Consider the following 21,705-nt stretch of genomic DNA (forward strand, 5'->3'; position numbering starts at 1 on the left):
CCATTTCTTCTGAGGGATTCCTGCCCGCAGTAGTAGATATAATGGTCATCTGATATATATATATTTTAAGGTGAAATAGATGTTTTCAGACATACAAAAGCTGCAAAAATTAATCACCAGCAGATCTGTACTACAAAAAGTGTAAAGAAAGTCTTTTAGGTAGAAGAAAAATCAATACCAGATCCAAAATATGGATCTGTGGAAAGGAAGGATGAGAACTATAAATTATAACTATCTGAGTAAATATATAATTCTTTTCTTATTATTAACTGTCTTAAAAATATAGTTGACTGGTTAAACAAGTATTGTGGGGTTTATAACATATGAATAAATAAAATAGAGAATAATAATAGTGTAAGACTGGGAAGGGAGTAATAAAAGTATACTTTTATAAAGTTTTTATAGTATAGATGAAGTGGTATATCATTTAAGGATAGATTGTACTATAAAACCTAAAGCAACCACCAAAATAACTATATCATATATACATCATGATCAAGTCAGGTTATATACATCATGATCAAGTCAGGTTGATCAAGTGAGGGAATGAAAGAAAGTTTATGGTTTAAAGTTTAAAACATGGTTTCATATTTCAAAATTAATCAATATAATTCATCATATATATGAACTAGAAAAATGCGAAAATTTCAATAATTACAGAAAATCCACTGCAAAGTTGAATATCTATTTCTAGACAAAGTTGAATATCTATTTCTGACGAAAATTCTCAGCAACCAAAGAAAAGAAGGGAACTTTCTTAACCTGAAGAAGATTATCCATGAAAAATCTGTAGCTAGCATCATACCACATTTGGGCTTCCCCAGCAGCTCAGCAGTAAAAAATCTGCCTACAATGTAGGAGATGCAGGTTTAGTCCCTGAGTTGGGAAGATTCCAGGAGACAAAAATGGCAACCCACTCCAGTATCCTTGCCTTGGAAATCCCATGGACAGAGGAGCCTGGTGGGCTACAGTCTGGGGGGCCACAAAAGAGTCATCCATGACTAAGCAACCAACCAACCAACAACCAACATCATACTTAATGGTGAAAGACTAGATGCTTTCTACCTAACATCAGCAACATGAAAATGATGTTTTCTCTCACGATTCAATATTTCACTAGAGACTCTAGCCAGTGCAATAAGGCAAGGCAAAAAAGGCATCAAGAGTGGAAAGGAGAAAGCAAAATTGTCTTTATTAGTGGGCAGTATGATCATCTATGTAGACTATCCAATGAAATAGAAAAGTAAGAAGAACTAATAAGTGAGTTTAAAACAATTATGGGATATAAGATCAATATACAAAATTTCATTGTATTTATACAAACAACAAAATAATTGAAAATTTGAATTTCTAATTCCATACCATTTACAATAATATTTTTTAAAATACCATTTATAATAGCATAAAATATGAAATAGTATTTCAGTGGACAAAGGGGGTATTTTCAACAAATAGTGCTTTAATAATTAGATATCCATATTTAAAAACCTTAAATCCATATCTCACATCATATGGATGTGAAATGGGTCAACTTAAAATGGATCAGAAGCCTAAATGTTAAACCTAAAATTATAAACCTTGTAGATGAAAATACTAGAGAAAATCTTTGTAACCTTAGCTTAAGAAAAGATTTCTTAGATATGATACAAGATGCATGATCCACAAAAGAAAACATTGGTAAATTAGACTTTGTTAAAATTAAAAATTTCTGCACTTTGAAAGATGCCAGGAGGAGAATGGAAAGACAAGCTACAGGCTGGGAGAAAATAGCATATATTTTTGCAAATCAAGTATTTGATAAAGAGCTTATATCCAGAACATATAAAGAACTCCAGGTATGTTAACAATAAGAAAACAAGCAATCCAATTTTTAAAAAAAAGTAAGTAAGGCATTCGAATAGATACTTCACCAAATAAGATATATAAGTGGCAAATAAGCACATGAAAAGATACCCAACATCATTAGTCATTAGGGAAATTCAAATTAAAACCCTAATGAGATTATCACTATATACGTGTTAGAAGGGCCATAATTTAAAAGACTGACTACAGTGGGAGGTGATAACAATGTGAAAAAGTGGGACTCTCTGACGCCACTGAGGGGAATATAAGATACAACCACTTTGGAAAACAGTTTGGCAGTTCCCTTTAAAAGTTAAATCTATGCTTGTCTAAGAGCTAGCTGTTCCAGTTCTAGGTGTTTATTCTAGAGAAGTGAAAGGATATACCCATACAAAACACACATCCATCTAACCATACATGTGCATAAGTGTTCAGAACAGGTTTACTTGTAACAGCCCCAGACTGGCAACAATTCAGGGTTCATCAGTGGGTGAAAGGATTAAAAAAAAAATTGAGGTATAGCCATACAGTGGGAGACTACTCAGAAATAAAGTAGAAAGAACTGTGGATACACTGATACAACACAGGTGATCTCAAAATCATTTTGCTGACTGAAAGGACACTGAGGGGAAAAGCACATACTGAATGATCTCATTTATTTAAAGCTTTGGAAAATACAAACTAATATATAATAAAAGAAAGCATATCAGTGGTTTCCTGGAGAGGGAGGGAACTTCAAGGGTCAGAAAGGAGGGGCTGATAAGACATGATCAGTATTTCATTTATGGTGATGGTTTCAGGGGTGTATAAAAATTTCAAACTTATAAAATTATACATACAGTTTACTGGATTTCAATTTTACCACAATGAAACAGTTAAAAATTTTAAAAGAAATGCTTTCTGAAAGACAGCAGGGTATATATACATACATATAACTGGGTCCCTTGCCTATATGAGCTTACAATCTAAGGTATAACAATCATAGGTAAAGACATGTAAAGATGGTTTTATCAAACACCCAAATCATGTCAATGCGTTACTTGTAATTGACACTAAAGTAAAATGTATGTGTCTCCATTTTATTTCATCATAATATAAAAATTTTCTGTTTGAAATGAATTACAAAGCAAAGTACCATTTTATAGATAGAAACAGAAAATCAATAATCATTACAGGACACATGCTTTAACAATCTTAATATTTATAAGCATGTCAAACCTGCTGAGTCTAACAGTACAGTACAATAGAAATAATACTGGACTTCATAGCTCAGAAGCTCTGAGTTCAAATACTAGCTCCCTCACAAGCCAGTCAGGCTGAGAGATGCTCTGAATATCACTGCCCTCAAATATAAAAAAGAGACAGTAAGAGTGGCATTCTATGATGATAATGAATTGAATGAGATAAGAGTAATACAAGTGTATTATGGGTGTTCAATAAATATTAGTTTCCCTTCCCTTACTCTTGCACTAACTTATGTCTTTTCATTCTGGCTTTGAGGTTGGAGTTTCAACCTGAAATGCAGAGCCAAGTCAATTTCTAACAGGACTCTCACCCTGTGATCAAAAATTCACACTGAAAAAAAATTTCTCAGTAGATGACCTTACTGAGAGCCTGAGATTAGCTGATACCACTTTTCCCTCTTCTTCATCTTTTCCTCTTCTTTATCTTTTCTCTCTCCTCTTGTCACAAAGGAAGTAGGGCCACTCATCCTTTCAAAGAGAATCCACTCCCAACCTGCGTGCAGGATAATGTCACTCCTCCTCTTTCCTCTGAGTGCAGAGGTTTGCAAACTTGGATGTGTATCAGAATCCTCAGAAAGTCTGTTAAAATACAGAGTGCTGGGTTTCAATGCCAGAGTTTCTGATTCAGTATGTCTGAAGTGAAACAAACTGAGATGCTTGAGAATCTGCATTTCAAACAAATTTCCAAGTGATGCTGAGGCTGCTGGTCTGGGGGCTTTACTTTGAGAAGTACTACTCTAGGCCCTTATCCCGTCCAATGCTGGGCCCCATCACATTCATTTCTTCTTCCTCAGCTGTTGTGCCATGCCTGCCAACATGCCCACCTCTCCCAGCAACTCTGCTTCCCTCTAGTCCACATCCTATTTCTCTTTCCCTTTGCCATCAACATTTTGCAGGAATAGCCTATTCTCATTACTTCACCTGCCCTGGCAATACGACCTTTCTCACAACAGTCACTGGAACTGCTCTGCAGTTTGCTTGACCTCCAGCAATCTTCAGCAGCTGACATTGCTGATCACCCTCTCCTTGAAATTCTCTCCTGGACTTGCTTCCCACCTTGCACGGTCCCACCCTGAACCAGCCTTCTTGTCTCCAGTCCTTTCTCAGTATCCCTTCCAGGCTCCCCATGACTCTGCTCCTGAAACATAGTCATTTCCCAAGGTTGTATCCTTGGCTATCTTCTCTTCTGATTCTCCAGTTTCCATTTCTACTCTTATCTCTTGATTTTGATCTCCAGATCCTCTAGCACAACATTTTCCTGAGATTTGAACCTTTATTCTTCACCATGTGTTACTTACTGTCACAAAGCAAATACATATTTATGTTCTACAACCACCTCCAATGTAGCATGTTCCAGACTGCTGTCTATGACTACTCTTCCAGTTTATTTCCCACTCCCAGTAGCTTCTCTAGAATGGGTTCCCTATTTGTTCAGCATTTTCCATTCTCATTCAGGCTGGGACTACCTCTTTCCCTTTCTCTGGAATCACTAAGAAGCCTTTGAAAGAGAAACAAACAAACAGAAAACTTTTTATTGTAAAATAAAACACCGAGAGAGAAAACCATGAAACAAATACATGCCTTAACTAATTATTATGTGGCAAGTACCCCTGTAACCACCAGTCAAATCAACAAATAGAATCTTGCCCCACACCTCACAAGTCCATTTAGAGGCTATGTCCCATTCACCTCCCCTTCTGCCCCAGTGCAATGACTTCTGAAATGTTCTGTTGGCCTCTTCCCATTCATCACACCAGGTAACTACATTTGCCTGGACATATCTTTCCTACTTCTATGCCTTTGACTGTGTCCTCCCCGCTTTTCATACCTAGAATGCCCTCTTTAGCTGTTTTTCTTCACTTGCATTTCATTCGCTACACCAAAGCCCATCCACCACCTCCTTTATAAAAAGCTTTCTCAGATGTCCTCACCTTGAATTGGCTGCTTGTGTCTTAATACTTAAGCAGAGTGACTGACCCAATGAGAGAGCAGGCTTTGTCTTATATCTTGATGACTGGCAAGTGTTTACCTCTCATCTGCATATCTTGAGCTTCCTAAGGCAGACTTCACTTTACTCATCTTTGTAACCCCTGATGAGCCCATCACAGTGCCTTATGTGTAGCAGATGCTAAATTACATTTTATTCCATTGAAATCCATAACACAAGTTGTACTAGTCATAATCATAGAATCAGAGATATTTGAAATGGAAAATATAATTAGTAAAACTATCAATGTGTCTTTCATTCTGAAATCTCAAAACAGTTTACCAGTCCTCCTTAACCAGCATAGAATGCACTGGTCACCAACATAGGGGGCTCCTGATTGTGTGCTCAGTTGCTTCAGTGGTATCTGACTCTTTGTGACCCTAGGGACTGTGGCCCACCAGGCTCCTCTTTCTGTGGGATTTCCCAGGCAAGAATACTGGAGGAGGTTGCCATTTCCTCTTTCAGGGGATCTTTCTGACCCAGGGATGTAACACTAGCGCCACCTGGGAAGCCCAGTAGGGGGTTCAAATGTTAGGCAAACCTTCTGGACTCCGAAGTAATTTTTTTGTCTATTTAATTGCAAACAAAAACACAGAACAAGAGGATGGGATCAGCTTTAAAGTCAGTATAGAAACAGAGGAGTGATAACCTGGAGCAGCAGGTCTCAAACGTCAGTATCAGAATCATCTGTAGAGCTTACAGTGATTTAAGAAAAACAATCTGATCATCTCTATACATGCTGAAAAGGCATCAGCTAAAGCTCCATATGGATTTATGACAAAATCTTTTAAAAACAGGAATCAATAGAAAATTCCCTACAAAGATAAAAATATCATTTCTTTTTCAACTCATAGGCTAATGCACCTTTAATGGTGAAATACTAGAGGATTCCCAACAAAGTTAGACTCAAACATATTATTTAATATCATTCTGGGATTTTTTTTTAATCCAATAAAATTATACAAGAGAAGAAAAAAAGATACAAGAATCAGAAAGAAGTAAAAAGTCTCATCATTTGCAAATGATGTGATTGTTTATTTGGAAAATTCAAGAGACTAGGTTGACAAGGTATTAGAAGTAATAACTCGTTGAACTGACTAAACATTTGCTAGACAAAACCCTATAGCTTTCTTTATATACACACATACAAGTAAAATAATAGAAAATATAATGAAAGAAAAGACTTCATTTATAAAAGAAATAGAAAAGGTAGTTTCTAAAAATAAACTTAGAAATGAAACATTTTAAATGCTAGTGAAACACCTAAAAAAGCTTAAAAAGAAAACTACTTGTTCTTGAATAGAAGATTCAGAGTCAGTCATAAGGCAGCATCTTAGTAAATTAATTTATATATATATTTTCAGTCAAAATTAAAATACCACCATAATACAAATACCAACATGATTTTAGAATATTCTAGGAAGAAGGAATAATGGGAAGAGACTAGTTTTTATAGATATGAAAATATATTACAAACTTTAGTAGTTTACACAGTTTGATAAGGCTGTATGAATAGACAAAGTCCACTTCTGAAAATTTGCTCTGTAGATATTTGTTGTTGCTCAGTCGCACTCAGCTGTGTCCAACTCTGCAACCCCTTGGACTGCAGCACATCAGGCTTCCCTGTACTTCACCATCTCCTGGAGTTTGCTCAAACTCATCTCCATTGAGTCAGTGATGCCACTTAACCATCTCATCCTCCGTCATCCCCTTCTCCTCCCACCTTCAATCTTTCCTAGCATTAGGGTCTTTTCTAATGAGTTGGCTCTTTGTATCAGGTGGCCAAATTATTGGAGCGTCAGCCTCAGCATCAGTCCTTCCAATGAATATTCAGGATTGATTTCCCTTAGGATTGACTGTCCTTGTATTCCAAAGGACTCTCAAGAGTCTTCTCCAACACTACAGTTCAAAAACATCACTCTTTGGCTCTCAGCCTTCTTTATAGTCCAACTCTCACATCCATACACGACTACCGGAAAAACTATAGCTTTAACTATATGGATCTTTGTCAGCAAAATAATGTCTCTGCTTTTTAATACGCCATCTAGGTTTGTCAAAACTTTTCTTCCAAGGAGCAAGCATCTTTTAACTTTGAGGCTGCAGTCACTGTCCACAGTAATTTTGGAACCCAAGAAAATAAAGTCTGTCACTGTTTCCATTGTTTCCCCATTTATTTGCTTTGAAGTGATGGGACCAATGCCATGATCTTAGTTTTTTTAATGTTGAGTTTTAAGCCAGCTTTTTCACTCTCCTCTTTCACCTTCATCAAGAGGCTCTTTAGTTCCTCTTCTCTTTCTGCCATTAGGGTGTTTCATTTGAGAGTATTTCATTTTCATTTCATGAGTAACTAAAAAAAAAAAAAAAACACCACGATGGAGCAAAATATTCTAATACTGATTGCCTCATTTTAAACCAATTGAGCACACAGAAAAATGAGGTTCAGGGAGCTTTGCCTTAATAGCAGAGATATGAAAAAAGTGCTTTCTGAAGCTGTGGAGTGTGACACTGCTGTACACATACACACACATAGCCTTTTCCTGCTTTCCCAAGAATAAGTCAACAAATCTGAGATTTGTGACCCTGACTCAAATATCATCTGCATATCTGAAGTTATTGATATTTCTCCCAGCAATCTTGATTCCAGCCTTTGTGTCATCTAGCCCAGCATTTCGCATGATGTACTCTGCACAGAAGTTAAATAAGCAGGGTGACAATATACAGTCTTCACACACTCCTTTCCCAATTTGGAACCAGTCTATTGTTCCATGTCTGGTTCTAACTGTTGTTTCTTGACCTGGATACAAGTTTCTCAAGAGGCAGGTAAGGTGGTCTCATATTTCCATCTCTTGAAGAATTTTCCACAGTTTGTTGTGATCCATGCAGTCAAAGGATTTGGCATAGTCAATAAAACAGAAGTAGATGTTTTTCTGGAACTTTCTTGCTTTTTCAATGATCCAATGAAGCCTTTCCCTTCTCCAGCCCACAAAAGTCTCAAATACACACACAAAAAAGCCCACAAAAAGGCGAACTAACTCTACTAAAATATCAAAACTAGGTTATTAACATTCACTCTGTGGGAGCTTATTTGTTCAGTACAAAAGGGATATGAGCCCTTCTATAATGTGTTAAGCAAATAAAATGTGTTAGTAATAGGATGTACACTTAGTACTTTCATCTTCCCATATCCAAGATAGCAACAGATGGAAACAGGACTGTGCCACCTCTATAATTCTCAGCAGTTCTTGAGATTCTGTTACCGTAATTCTAGCAAAACTCACTAACAGGTACGTTTTATCAGAAAATTTCTTAAAGAGAGCCTTCAGCTTCCTTATCTCAGTTACCTTCTTCTAACCGTCCTCTTCAACTTGACAAAGGACAGATAAATGCCTACTCACAATGTCAGTGTGTCTACAGATGCTGCATGTGCATGCCTGAAAAGAAGCCTATCCTGAAATGAAAGTCAGCTATCTGATACATAAATGATGTCTCAATCTCTTGAGCTTGACTTCCTTCTACTAAAAATTGCTTGGTTCCATAATCTTTACAGATTCATGTCTTACCCTGTTTTTCATTTATCATGTCATTTATTTTATCTTTCAAAGTGTGCTCCAAATACAAACTTTAAAACCTTTCATGTAATAGGGATAAAGTGTACTAATTGCTTCAGGGAATATAAAAACATATTAAGCAGAGTTCTTGCCTTTAAGTTCTTCCCAGAATGCAAACTCCAAGAAGGCATGGACTTTCTCAGTTTCATTCATCACTACATCTCTAGCAACTGAGAACAGTAGTTGACAGAGAGAAGGTGATCAAAATAATTACTCCAAAAATGAATGAAACAATGTACATGAAAATAAACAACACACTTTGAATAATGAGAGAATATGCCATGTTTGGCCACCTGATGTGAAGAGCTGACTCATCTGAAAAGACCCTGATGCTGGGAAAGACTGAAGGCAGGAGAAGAAGGGAATGACAAAGGATGAGATGGTAGGATGGCATCACCAACTCAATGGACATGGGTTTGGATGGACTTCAGGAGTTGGTGATGGACAGGGAGGCCTGGCGTGCTGCAGTTCATGGGGTTGCAAAGAGGCAGACATGACTAAGCAACTGAACTGAACTGAAGCCATGTTTTCTGGGGGATGATTCTAAGGCCAATAGAAGTTAAAAGAGGGCAAAGGTTAGGGCAAGCTGACGTAGTCTGAGAAAGCAGGGGGAAATGGTAATTAAGTTGCAACCCCATGGACTGTAGCCCACCAGGCTCCTCTGTCCATGGAATTCTCCAGGCAAGAATACTGGAGTGGATAGCCAGCCGTTCCCTTCTCCAGGGGATCTTCCCGACCCAGGGATAGAACTCAGGTCTCCTGCACTGCAGGCAGATTCTTTACCAACTGAGCCACCAGGGAAGCCCAGAAGAAAGGATTTATATGGATAAGGAAAAGGGGAACAAGACTGGCAAAGACTAGAGATGAGGAAAACCAAATGTGCTAGAGGAGAGTGAGGAGGTTTGGGTGACCCAAGGAGAGGATGTATGTCGGGGAACAGTGAAATGAATGAAGATGAATTCTACATTGAATGAAGAGAGTGAGGAGAGTGAGAGAAGACTGCAGAAGGCCGGGAAAAGGCAGCAATTTCATCCCACTTGGTTGGAATTTATATTCTTAAAGCATTTTTCACATCCCCAATTTAATCTCTAAAGCAAAATGAACCTCGAGAAGATACAGATCTTAAAAAGTAGCAGGGCAATGGAGCCAATAGCCAATCCTGGGGGCCCACATAAAGGTAAAATTTGGGTTATAAAAGACTTAAAAGTTATTATGAATTCCACAGTTTACTAAAATTAATGGTTTATCAAAGAATAATAAAAAAGTCACAGGTCTAAATTCACAAGCAATTTGCACACAAAGATAAACTCTCTTCTTAAGTAGAAAGTTACTTTTAATATCACAGCAGGGTATATTTAATCAATTTTTAAAAATATTGTAACTGTTAATTACTATTAACTGGAGAATGACGCCATTCACTAATTCTGGAACACCTAGAAATATGCAGACATCAGAAGTTCTGAACGGTTCTTTATTAGACAGTCACAGTTTTGAAGACAGCTTCAGATAAACCTAACAATTGAGAAGCTGTAAATATCCTTGCTCTTTCACCAAACTCTAGCTATATTTAGTGGTATGACTTTCTTTGCTCAAGAGTTATTCCCTGTAACTTTGTATTTATGTTCTCACAGGCAGAATACTTTGGGCATATTAGTTAAATTGATAGATGGCTGCATGGATGGACCAGTGAATGAACCATCAAATGACTATATTCAGATCTTTGAGAGGCAATGGCTATATCCTTCACAAATGTGCATCCTACATCTTTTAGCCAGGCCTAAAGCTTCCAGGCTTTTGCAAACATATCTTTCCAATTGAGCGATCACACTTGTGAGCAACAGTCACACTTGCATTAAAATGGAACAGAGGGAGTAAGAGTTTGGAAGGCAAGAGCATTATTCTAGGCAAGGCTACTGGTGGTTACGACAGCAGGAGTAGATTTACTGTCAAGCTGCTGCTGCTGCTGCTGCTAAGTCACTTCAGTCGTGTCCAACTCTGTGGGACCCCATGGACTGCAGCCTACCAGGCTTCTCCGTCCATGGGATTCTCCAGGCAAGAACACTGGAGCGGGTTGCCATTTCCTTCTCCAATGCATGAAAGTGAAAAGTGAAAGTGAAGTCGCTCAGTTGTGTCTGACTCTTAGCAACCCCACGGACTGCAGCCTCCCAGGCTCCTCCATCCATGGGATTTTCCAGGCAGAACTACTGGAGTGGGGTGCCATTGCCTTCTCCCACTGTCAAGCTAATGATGCCTAAATATTGAGACCCCCCTCCCTCCCATAGGCCCCTCCCCAGGCCCACAAGGAGCCCTAGTGATGGGTTCACATGGTCGTTGCTTCTATACAATTTGCCAAAATAAGGTTTAATAGAATTCATCCTCCCAAAGAGGACCCTCAATGTAAGTTTTGGGCCCCACCCCACCTGGGTCTGCCCTGTAGGAAGAGGCTGGTCACAGGAGGAATGCTGGTTCCTGAGACAATTGCAGGGCAGGGGGAACAGGAGCTTGGGGTGCCTGTCAAATTTCTGGATCGCTTTATAGTTCTTTTTTTAAAAACACCAGTTCCTAGGTTCATGGTTCTCATATCACGATTTTCCTTTCTGCTTTTACATCTTCCTTGCAAATGAAGTCACAGGAGACATTCAGCTGTTACAAACTTCATGTCAAGCTTTGAAGTGCTTTTTAATAGCAGAAATATTTGGCTCACGTGTGGGCTTTATAGCTATGGTAAATACCTCTTAGCTATCTGTCGCTACTGTTATTCCACACCTCCAATTTGGAGAAGAAATTCTGCATATGCATTGAGGCACTAAAAAAGAATATTGAACTATATCTTAGCTCTTTTGTGAATGATTTCCTTTTATTTCGTCTCGCATGGAGCTAACGCTTTCATCATATTGTACTGGTTATGGGTGGGAAAGCAGTGGATACAGGGGATGCTGATTATTGCATCATTGGTTGGCAGTTTCCTCTTAGCTTCTTGAAGGTTAAGTGATCAAGTAGCTCCTTAATATGAGATCAAGGCATTTCAAAGACTGACTCATTCACTTGCTTTCTGGCAAAGTGCTTTCGTAGACTTTGGACAAAATGCTTACAGTGGTTTAAAAGAGAAGAAACTGACCACAATGAATATGAAATAAAGACAGAAAAAAAAAAATCTCCTCTTCTTGGATGTCCCTGTATGACTACTGCCATATAGACTGTATGTCCAGGTACATCTCAGAATCATATATTAGAAACAGTATTTTTTGAGAACACCAAACAGAAACAAAGGCATTTTGGATATAACCTGTGTTGAACAATAACATTTTGCTTCTTTATGTAACTTCATTATTTTATGAAGGGATATAGAAAATACTACTGCACTCCATAAGTTAAACACTTGACATTTTTATTCCACCAAAATGCAACATTTTAGAATTCTAGATATGTTTATTAATTAGTGATTATTAACACCCAGTAAACAACATTATGTCTTGTAAAAACACAATCTCTCTTCACAGCATGATGCTGAAATCTATTATTCCCTGATTCCATATGCTGAAATACACTCAAATGGTCACAAATGACCTTAAGCATTAAATAAATGTAAATGAGGACAACACAGAAAATGTGCTTTTGATTGATAACTAAAAGACCAGGTTGAAAATCACGTCCAAAAATGAAGTCCTCCACAGAAGGGTATGGCAGTCTGCACTGTGAAATAAAAGCTGGCCTAAGAATGAAGAGTACCCAAGTAATAGAGTGCTGTTTTTCTGAACCTACTGGAAACCTACTGGAAACAGAACTGGTTGTTCATTTATTTGAGAAACACAGAGCATACTGCCCCCATGCCATCGCCCTACTGTGAACATTCTAATATCACATTAAAAAAAATAAATATGGACACATTACATTCACCAGCTAATATAAGAGAAAAAAAAGTTATTGCTACTCCATGTCCACATCCCGTATGTTTTACACTTTAATTTTTAAGCATTGTTGCTGTTCACCTGGGCTTCCTAATGGCTCAGTGGTGAAGAATCTACCTGCCAGACAGGAGACATGGGTTCATTCCTTGGGTTGGGAAGATCCCCTGGAGGAGGAAATGGCAACCCTAGTATCAGCACTCTAGTATTGCCTGAGAAATCCCACGGAAAGAGGAATCTGGTGGGCTCCAGTCCATGGGGTCGCAAACGAGTCAGACACCACTTAGCAACTAAATAGCAGCAGCAGCTGTTCACCCACCTTTTCTTTTTCCCCCAAGCTGAGCAGAGTGCAGGGTGGGAAAGCATCCTCAGACGGAGAAAACTCAAAATGTCAAAGAATGACGATTTAACAGTAATTAAAGAATTACTTCAAACTTAGACTGTTCTCCCAGTAATGTCTGTGGTTAAACACGTAAAAGAAAAATGCACAGATACAGATACTTCTTGTGAAAACTACTAAATGGATATTCATTACTTGAGGGCAAACTTAAAATGTAGCATCATAGTAGCGTTGCTTTGGTTGAGCATAAGCATTTCTCCTAGTTTTGATAAGAAGGAGAAACTTCTGTTTAGGGAATGAATACCTAGACCAGTTTGAAACCATAAAATAGAACAGGGTTTCTCAGTCTTGGTACTATTGACATTTTGAGCCAGAGAATTCTTTGTTGGGTGTGGTGGTGGGATGTCTTGAGCATTGGAGGATGCTTAGTAGCATCTCTGGCCTCCTTCGGCTAGATTCTAGTAGCCACTGTCTTATCCCAATTATAACAGTAAAGAAGTCCCCAGGGGGAAAACTGCCTCCCCCGCCACCCCCCCCCCCCAGGTTGAGCACCAGTGAAACAGACCCATTCACAAGGAGGTCCCAGGCTGGGCTTCTCCCAACCTCATAGTATACTCTCTCAATCCTTAAATCATCCTCAACACAGTGTTTAACATAGCTATCTTTCATTTTTCTCATCTATTATTTGTAGATAATGAAAATGCCTGCCTGCTTCATTACAGATTGTGAGCATTAAATAAGATACTTTTAAAGTGCTTAAGACAGTGCCTGACCCACAGCAAGTGCTTAATAAATGGTTTTAATAATCACCCATAGTACCCAGAAAAGCAGGTTTAACCAGAGTGTTTCAAGGCAAAAAGGTATCTTACCAGCTTGATATGTTCCCAGTCTTAAACACACCAGCCTTCTGATTCCTTGCGATGATGTCTCTCACATCTACAGGACACAGTTAAGAAAGCTTCTGCAGTGACTGTCAACCAACTCCCCCCAGTCATACATGGGATCCCCTGGGTGAAAACAGCTTGTAGTGTGTGAGGAAAGAGGAGACCGGTCTAGCACTGACTCTGCAACCAAATGCTGACTTTCCTGCCACAGGCAAGCTCTTTTAATTCCCTGGACTGTAGCTTTATCACCTGTGAAATGGACATTCAGGGAGCACATTGACAAGGCCCAGCGTGATAGGTACTGGTCAAGGGAGATGACTGTACCTTAGGTGCTAGGCCCTGATTGCTTTAAAGAGCTAGAAGCCCCATGGGAAGCCTCTTTCAGTCAGTGAGGAGAGCAATGGCAGTTTTCTGAGACTCTCCAAGTTGAAGTATTTCCAATCTCTTAAAGAAATGCCAACAGTGAAAGACTTGGGAGGGGGAAAGTGAAAAGAGAAAGATGGAGAAAAGCTTGGAGACTCTTTGAGTGAAAACTCATTACCAGGACTTCTCTGGAAGTCCAGTGGTTAAGACTTTACCTTCCAATGCAGGGGGTGTGGGTTCAATCCCTGGGTGGAAAGCTAAGATACTACATGCCTTGTGGTCAAAACAACCCAAAAACATAAAACAGAAGCAATATTGTAAACAAATTCAATAAAGACTAAAAAGGTCTACATAAAAATTTTTTTTAAAAATATAATTACTGAAGAAGAAAGTCAATTCAGTGAAAGGCCCTTTGGAGAATTATCTTTACAGACTTCCAGTTTGGCCATTGGCCATCTGCTGGCATGTAAGAACTTGCACAAAAGGAGCCATATTTACTGAAGCCATGCTTTGAGGAGCTGGACCATTACATCACACAGTGCCAGCTTCATGGAGAAATCATGTCAGGTTTCAACACCGGGAAAAACTGGCCTTCAGATCAACTAGTTTTGCTTCAACTTCTGGACACTAACAATCTTGTAACTGCTCCTCTTTCTCTTTTTGCTCTGGTCCCTGTGCAACTCAGAGTCAAATGGGTGATCTAAGCTGCACAGCCACAGTGCCCCTCCCATGGCTTATCTTTTTTGTCCTGGCTCTCTTCCTGCCTTCATGATGTTTGCTTGGCTTTCTACTGTCTAACTGCCCTTGCCTCCTCATTTATTTTATATGGTATAGTCTATGTGTCCCTGTGTTGTTGTTTTCCAGTTCCTCAGTTATTTCTGACTCTCTGTCACCCCATGGACTGTAGCACGCCAGGCTCCTCTGTCTTCCACTGTCTCCTTGAGTTTGCTCAAATTCATGTCCATTGAGTCTGTGATGCCCCTTTAAGAAGCCTCAAAATCCCTATTTTGGAATAAGGCAAGGTTTAAATAAACAAGAAATTAAAAAATTCCAGTGAAGGCTGCAAGCTGAACTAAACTGGGCCCATGAGGAGGGCACCTAGCAGATGAGCGACGTTCCCCTATTGCTCAGAAAAACAGAGTTCCTGAATGCTTGAAGCAAGCGCTGGCCAAGATCTCCCTGCAAGAACAGAGCCACGGGACACTTTAACCTAAATCTCTGCTTGAAACACCAGGCACACCCATTTCTTCTCTGAGTGAATAAGCAGGTACTGTGATAGCGGGAGTGGGTAGGAAAAATCAATTAGGTCTCCTAATGAAGGGCTTTGTTGAGGTTTACAAAAGTGCTATAAAGCAGACTCTTTTTTTTTTTTCTCGGTGAACTTTCCTGTATGCAAATTAAATACCGTTAAATTACATTCATTAAAAAAATAAAAGAGACTAATTTGCCTACTTGTTTTGATTAACTAAAATGACACATCGGCCTACAGTTTTGTCTATTTCAGGAAGAAAGTATTTCAGGAAAGTCTTCTAAATGAAATGTCTTGTAGAAAAGGACAGCTGACATCTTTATTCTGAGAACTAAATTAGTAAAGAGCCAACTGACAACTGGCTTTGATTAAGCTCCCCCACATGATGGCCACACCCTTCTCGGCGTTTCCATGACATCCAAACCACACGCTGTAATGTGCCCGGCACACCTGTAGCGTCGTATGAGTACATGACCAATCTATCAAGCAAAACATATTATTTTGTTAGTGGAGGTATACTTTTTTATGAAATAGTCACAGGGAAGTTAAATTATATAACTCGGAAAACCTATTAATAATTTTTAGTAAACATCTTAACACTATATACTTTTATACAATTTATAAGCCTGTGATTCCAGGTGGTCAGGCTGAAGCAAGCACATGTATTTATATTCTAGAAGCAGTTTTTAATGAAAAAATTCACAGCAGTATTTAGGCTGCTTTATTTTTAGAACTGAGAAGGAAATATATTTTGTGGGTTAGGAGGTGTTTTTTATATTAAAACAAGTACCAAGAGGAAAAAAAATGGCAATCATGTACTAAAATATTGCTTTAAAAGATATATCCTGATATTCTGTGCCCCACCTTTTAGTTTAGGTCAGGTTTTCAGGTGGTTCCTCTGGTTGGCGCTGTGTCCAATCATAGATTTTATCATTCTTCTGTGTCATTTCAGGGTAATAAAGGAAATTCAATCAAATTGAGTCAATCTGTCCAGGACAGTGCTCAACAGCATGGACCAAATCCTATTCTCTGAATGCGCCCACCTTCTGGAAGACTTCAGTGGGAGGTGCTGGGTGCAAAGAAAGTCTTAATGTGATTTCTGATTAAATAGATAAAAAGCAATCGGCTTCAAGCTCCTCATCTTGGCAAGTGGACTTCTCGACGAGATTCAGGATATATGCTTGTGGCCAAAATAAACCAGGATTCTATAACTAGATTTTCTCTTCAAACAAAGCATAGTTCAAGAGTGAGGCTCCATCTTAATTTTGCTTTATTTGATTTTTATCCTTAAATGTATATATATACATTTAAGGATAAATATATATATATGTATAATAGTTATTTGAACAAATTATATATATTTGTTATATACTAGTTAGTATATAACTAATATATAGTTATATATAGTATATAACTAATATATAGTATATATATATTATATATAACTAATACATAATACTATATATTAGTTATATACAGTATATAACTAATGTATAGTAAATATATACATTTAAGGATAAAAAATATATATGTATAGTAGTTATTTGAACAAATTATATACTAATTAGTTAAGCTAATTATATATAAATCTTGTTTAAAATATTAGCCTCCTCCTACAATTAGTGATTATTATATTTATCAGTAGCTGATACACATTTTGAGAACTGGCATTGTATAAGTATTTTTATAATAATAACACTGTGCTTCACAAAGCATTATTTTCTTGGTTTCTGCTACCTTTAATTTCGTTGCATGTCAAAGATGAGGGTAGGAAGCAATGAAATTATAAAATAAATCCTGTTCATTTTGATCTCTGGAGGATTTTAAAAATGCTTGATGTGGCAATATTTGCTAATTTAAAGGCTGCAAAATATTCTTCAAGGTGCTTATTACTCATGAATTGAGAGTACCATCTAGAGGTGCTTTGAACTCTGTTAGCAATGTCAACTGTTACGTTTATAGATGAGAAGTCTTCTCTTCCAGTGCAAGATGATACAAAATCTTTCTAGTTTTCGGTGAAACAGTTTAATGAGCGTGACAGGGAAGCTATGAAGTCAAATGATCCTGACTTCCAGTGCTCATTCTGACACTTAGTAACTATGTAAATTTGGGTAAAATAACTTCTCAGAGCTCCATCTCTGGAATAGGAATAATGTGCTTATTTTATAGGCTCACTGGAATACCACATAGTAGGTGCCTGACACATAGCAGGTGCCTAAATCATGTCAATTTATTATCTTTTTCAATAATTCAGGCAAAAGCTCTGGAGGGATGAGAGGCTGAGGAGGGTAACTAGAGTGAGGCTTGGCAGGTAAGCTTTATTTTCTTTCTCTGTTGCTCAAAACTAATTATATGAACATTTTAACTGTAGGATTTAAATAACTGGAAAGAATCAAAGAACTTCTGCCCTGTAGATTTTCAGCGTCTTTCAAGTGTATAAATGTTCTCTAGCCAAAGTATACTCTGTTCCTCCAAGAACAGAGCTTGGTCTGTCTTGTTCACTGCTATATCTTTAGCACTTGAAATGTCATGCAGTTAATAGTGGCTTAATTCATTTAGTTAATTAATTAGCTTCATTTGTTAGTTACTTTCAATTTAATTTTCAAAGCTATTTGTTGAGCTCCTACCCAATGTGAGGCACAGAGGAGTGCACTTTGGACCTATCTAGTATATAGAAGAAGAGCTGACCCTGATATTGGAGGAACGGGCCTGGGCCCAGGATGAGAAGCTGGATGATTCCTCAACCATCCACAGGCTGCACAGTCCACATGAAGCTTAATTTATTAATTATTCAAGTCAGGGAGTCTGTTAAATAAAATAATATTGTAAGCCAGGGCTTTCTCCTTTAAAATGCACAGGAGATTTATTCATTTTTGGAGAATCCTAAGCTCAAGATCATGATCTAGACTGTGCATACTGTGGGGATAAGATGCTTGGGTTAGGAGCATGAGGCAGAATTGTCAAGCATTGCCATAGTTGGCAGATAACCTGCTTGATGTTCACTAAGGATGTGTCAAGGCAGGGTCCTTTTGTTGGGCAAATTAGTGAGGGTACTAGAGAGGGTTGCTCATCTGAGGTGTTGTACTTCTGTTCATTATAATTCAGAAAGGTCTTAGCATCAATAATAACTCAATATACCATTTCTCTTCCCTATTCTTATGTCATTGTCAAACCAACTACAGACTTTATTGAGTATCTTGTGGCACTTGGAGGTTTCTTTCTTTATTACACTAAAAGGGCTGTGCCAAAGGAAAGAGAACACAGTTCATATGATTTCAGGATAAATTTGAAAACTGGATGAACCAAATGATCTCATTTCCAATTTAGCCTTTGTTTTCCCCTTTGGGTACAGATAAGATGGCATCTGAAGGGAGAGGCAGCTCTCAGTTAGGGAGGCTATGGGTTAAACCCAGTAATGCAGTTTAAGGATCAAGGAGAACCTCAGGGACATCTAACGATGAGTATGAGAAAATATTTAGGACTTATGACATTCCCTTATCCCTCAAGTCTTAATCTCTTTTCAGATATCTCCGCTTATAAATTTCAAATCCACATCTAGCTTTCCAGGTTCAAGGTAGAGAGCTCTAGAAGACATAGCCAAATCCAGTTGATATGTTTTAGGGAGACAATAAATAAGCTTACAACTGGTTGATATGCTTCTATGATATAAAGATTCAGAATGTCTCCATTCATTGCTTCATGTATTAAAAAAATAGAAATAACAGATGATAAATAGGAAATATCAGAAAATGCTGTTTTTTTAAGGTTAAAAATCAGACTCTTAGAAGCTTAAGAGACTAGGAAGTAAGGTTCAGTTGCATTCATTCAATTCAGATCCAAGAAAAACAAAAATAATTTTTTAAATAATGAGAATAATATACAGGCCAATACTCAGATGTGATGTGCGATTGCCAGGTCGATTTTCAATTACATTTCACTGATGTATTCATTTGTTTCTTAATGTGCTCATCTTGCCCATTAAGAATAATTAGCAGCTTTGCTTAGAGATTTTCTGGCTTCTGGCAATGTTTCTCCCTCTTTTTTTGTTGACATCCACTTTTACTTTTTAGAAAGTAATTTTTGGATAATATCCTACAACTGCTATATAATTTAGGCTTCCTAAAATTTTAAAAGAAAGATGTAAACAGTAATTTTTAAATGAGTTTGTTTCAATCTATATGCATCAACAGTATGTGATTCAGTGAATTCGTTTTTCTCATAGAAAGTGGGCACAAAGATAGAAAAAAAAAAAAAAAACTTCATATTAACCTCACTCAGTAAAATAGCTTACCATGAATGCCAGTTGTAAGCTCTGTTAGTAAGTCAAGAATAACATTAGTATTAAAAGCAGGAAAAACATGTTGCCAAATTTTAAGGCTTTAGGCATGCTTTTTTCCTCTTAATTAAAAAAAAAAATTAGATCTGGTTACAACATAAAAAGGCACACAAACATAGAACAACATGATAAAAACTGAACTCTGCCAGGGAAGTCCTAAGAGATGAAATAAAACACGCTACCAGTTTTGGTCTGCATCCTGAAAGGACCTACTTTATCTACATTGTAAAGTTCTTCCCCTCCTGCCCTTTGGCACCCCGCTATATTAAACCCATTGTAAAACCCAGCACAATAAAGCACTCTCAGGGCTGAGCTTCTGAGGACCAAATGTTAAAAATCCATTTTCTTGGGAGGGGGCTGTACCAATCATTTCTTTGAAAGGCCAGCAGAGTGAATACAGAATTGAGATTTCCTCTCTGATTTCAAGAGCTGGCATGGCATCTTTGCTGTTTAAAGCAAAGGTGCATTAATTAATGACAATAGCATGGCTTCCCTTCTTTGGAAGCTCTGTAGTTTAGCTCAACAGTAATTTTAGTACAATTAAATTTACATACTGACCACAGATGCTTCCCATAGTTTGATAAAAGTTCTAATCGGTTTCCAATGCTATTGAATAAGATACCCGCTGATTTGAGAAAAACCTCAGGTTGCTGGGCCCAATCTGGAAGTTTCTGTGGTTAAAATGACCTCCTCTTCCCCAATAATCCTGCTTTTTCTTCCCCCAAAAAACATCCATTGGGGCTGAGCTAGCATACCTGACTTCCTGTTGCTTTCTGTGTTCCCTGACATGTGGAGGAGGAGCAGAGTGAAATGATACAGTGCAGGGAAGAACTCAGAATAAAGCAGAGTGAATGAAGCAACATCGCTCATCTTCAGGAATATTTTAGGAAACTTGCGACAGTCTGAAGATCATGATTAAAATCCTGCATTTTAAAAAAGGAAGCACCTTTTGTGATCTCTTTCCCTTGTGTGAAAGGCCAAGATTGTGATTGGCTGTTTTTCCTTCCTGGTTTTTTTTTTTTTTTTTTTTTAAGTCTGCCAGGCAATTAGCTGGGTGGGGCTCTGTAGAGCATACAAGTGCGGCTGAACAATATTAGCTTCTGGGCTTCTGGTACCTCCTTCCTCCTGTGTGAGGAGGCTGATAGAGCGGCTACAAATTTTATTTTTAAAAAATCATATAGCAGAGGTAGAAAAAGAAAATTCAAAAATAAGCTCTAGGTAAGATGCTTACCTCTTATAAAAATCAACACTGCTTTGGCATTTTAGGAGCCTAAAATTCAAATAAGTAGATTGCCTCTTTCGTAATGTAAATAGAAAGCACACCAAAAAATCCAGAGCAAATATATCCTCCACCTTTCCTCTCAATTTCTAAAGGCTGTTAACTGCCCCTGAACAAATCAGCTCGATTGCTAAAGTAGCCACAAATTATGCTTGCTTTTTTAGTTACAGTTCAATTTTCATGAACTCTGTGTACATATTAGTAAAGCATAATCTAATATAATGGGGTTTGAATTGTAATAGCATAGCAGAAAAAAAAAGAGATAGCTTTTATGATCCTAAATAAAAGGAAATAATGAAAAACTGATAGCTGTTTCCAGTGGGGAGATACAGGGGACTCCTCAGGAATTAGAGTAGGTACACAAATCCATGGTCTACACAGAAGAAAGGTAATAATGGAACATGAAGCCGAAAGTTAATTTTTGCAAGCAACAGCCGATATAATAAATGTTAAATCATTTATTTTATCCTGGCAAATTTCAATAAAAATAAAAGGACAAGAGTGCTTGAAAATTATTATGAAACAAATGTTCGTATTGCTTTGAGTGGTCCACAAATCATAAGCTCCTTTAATAAGTATAAAAATCCACCGAAATTAAAAAAAAATAGTCGTATGCAATGAATGTCATATATTTCTACTTTTTCTTAATTACTTATCATGTGTATCGG

The 21,705-nt window shown here is 37.7% G+C and overlaps 1 protein-coding gene across 2 annotated transcripts in view; it reads right to left on the minus strand.

The window, feature by feature from the left end:
• CAMKMT (calmodulin-lysine N-methyltransferase) overlaps positions 1-21,705 on the minus strand; it is a 428,589-nt gene that overhangs the window by 37,611 nt on the left and 369,273 nt on the right. For both annotated transcript variants that reach the window (XM_070379650.1, XM_005903299.2), the window contains exon 7: positions 13,796-13,862. In XM_070379650.1, coding sequence (XP_070235751.1) covers positions 13,796-13,862 — 67 coding nt within the window. The remainder of the gene's footprint in view (positions 1-13,795; positions 13,863-21,705) is intronic.

The sequence above is a fragment of the Bos mutus genome, chromosome 11 (genome assembly GCF_027580195.1).
Source record: "Bos mutus isolate GX-2022 chromosome 11, NWIPB_WYAK_1.1, whole genome shotgun sequence".
NCBI lineage: Eukaryota > Metazoa > Chordata > Mammalia > Artiodactyla > Bovidae > Bos > Bos mutus.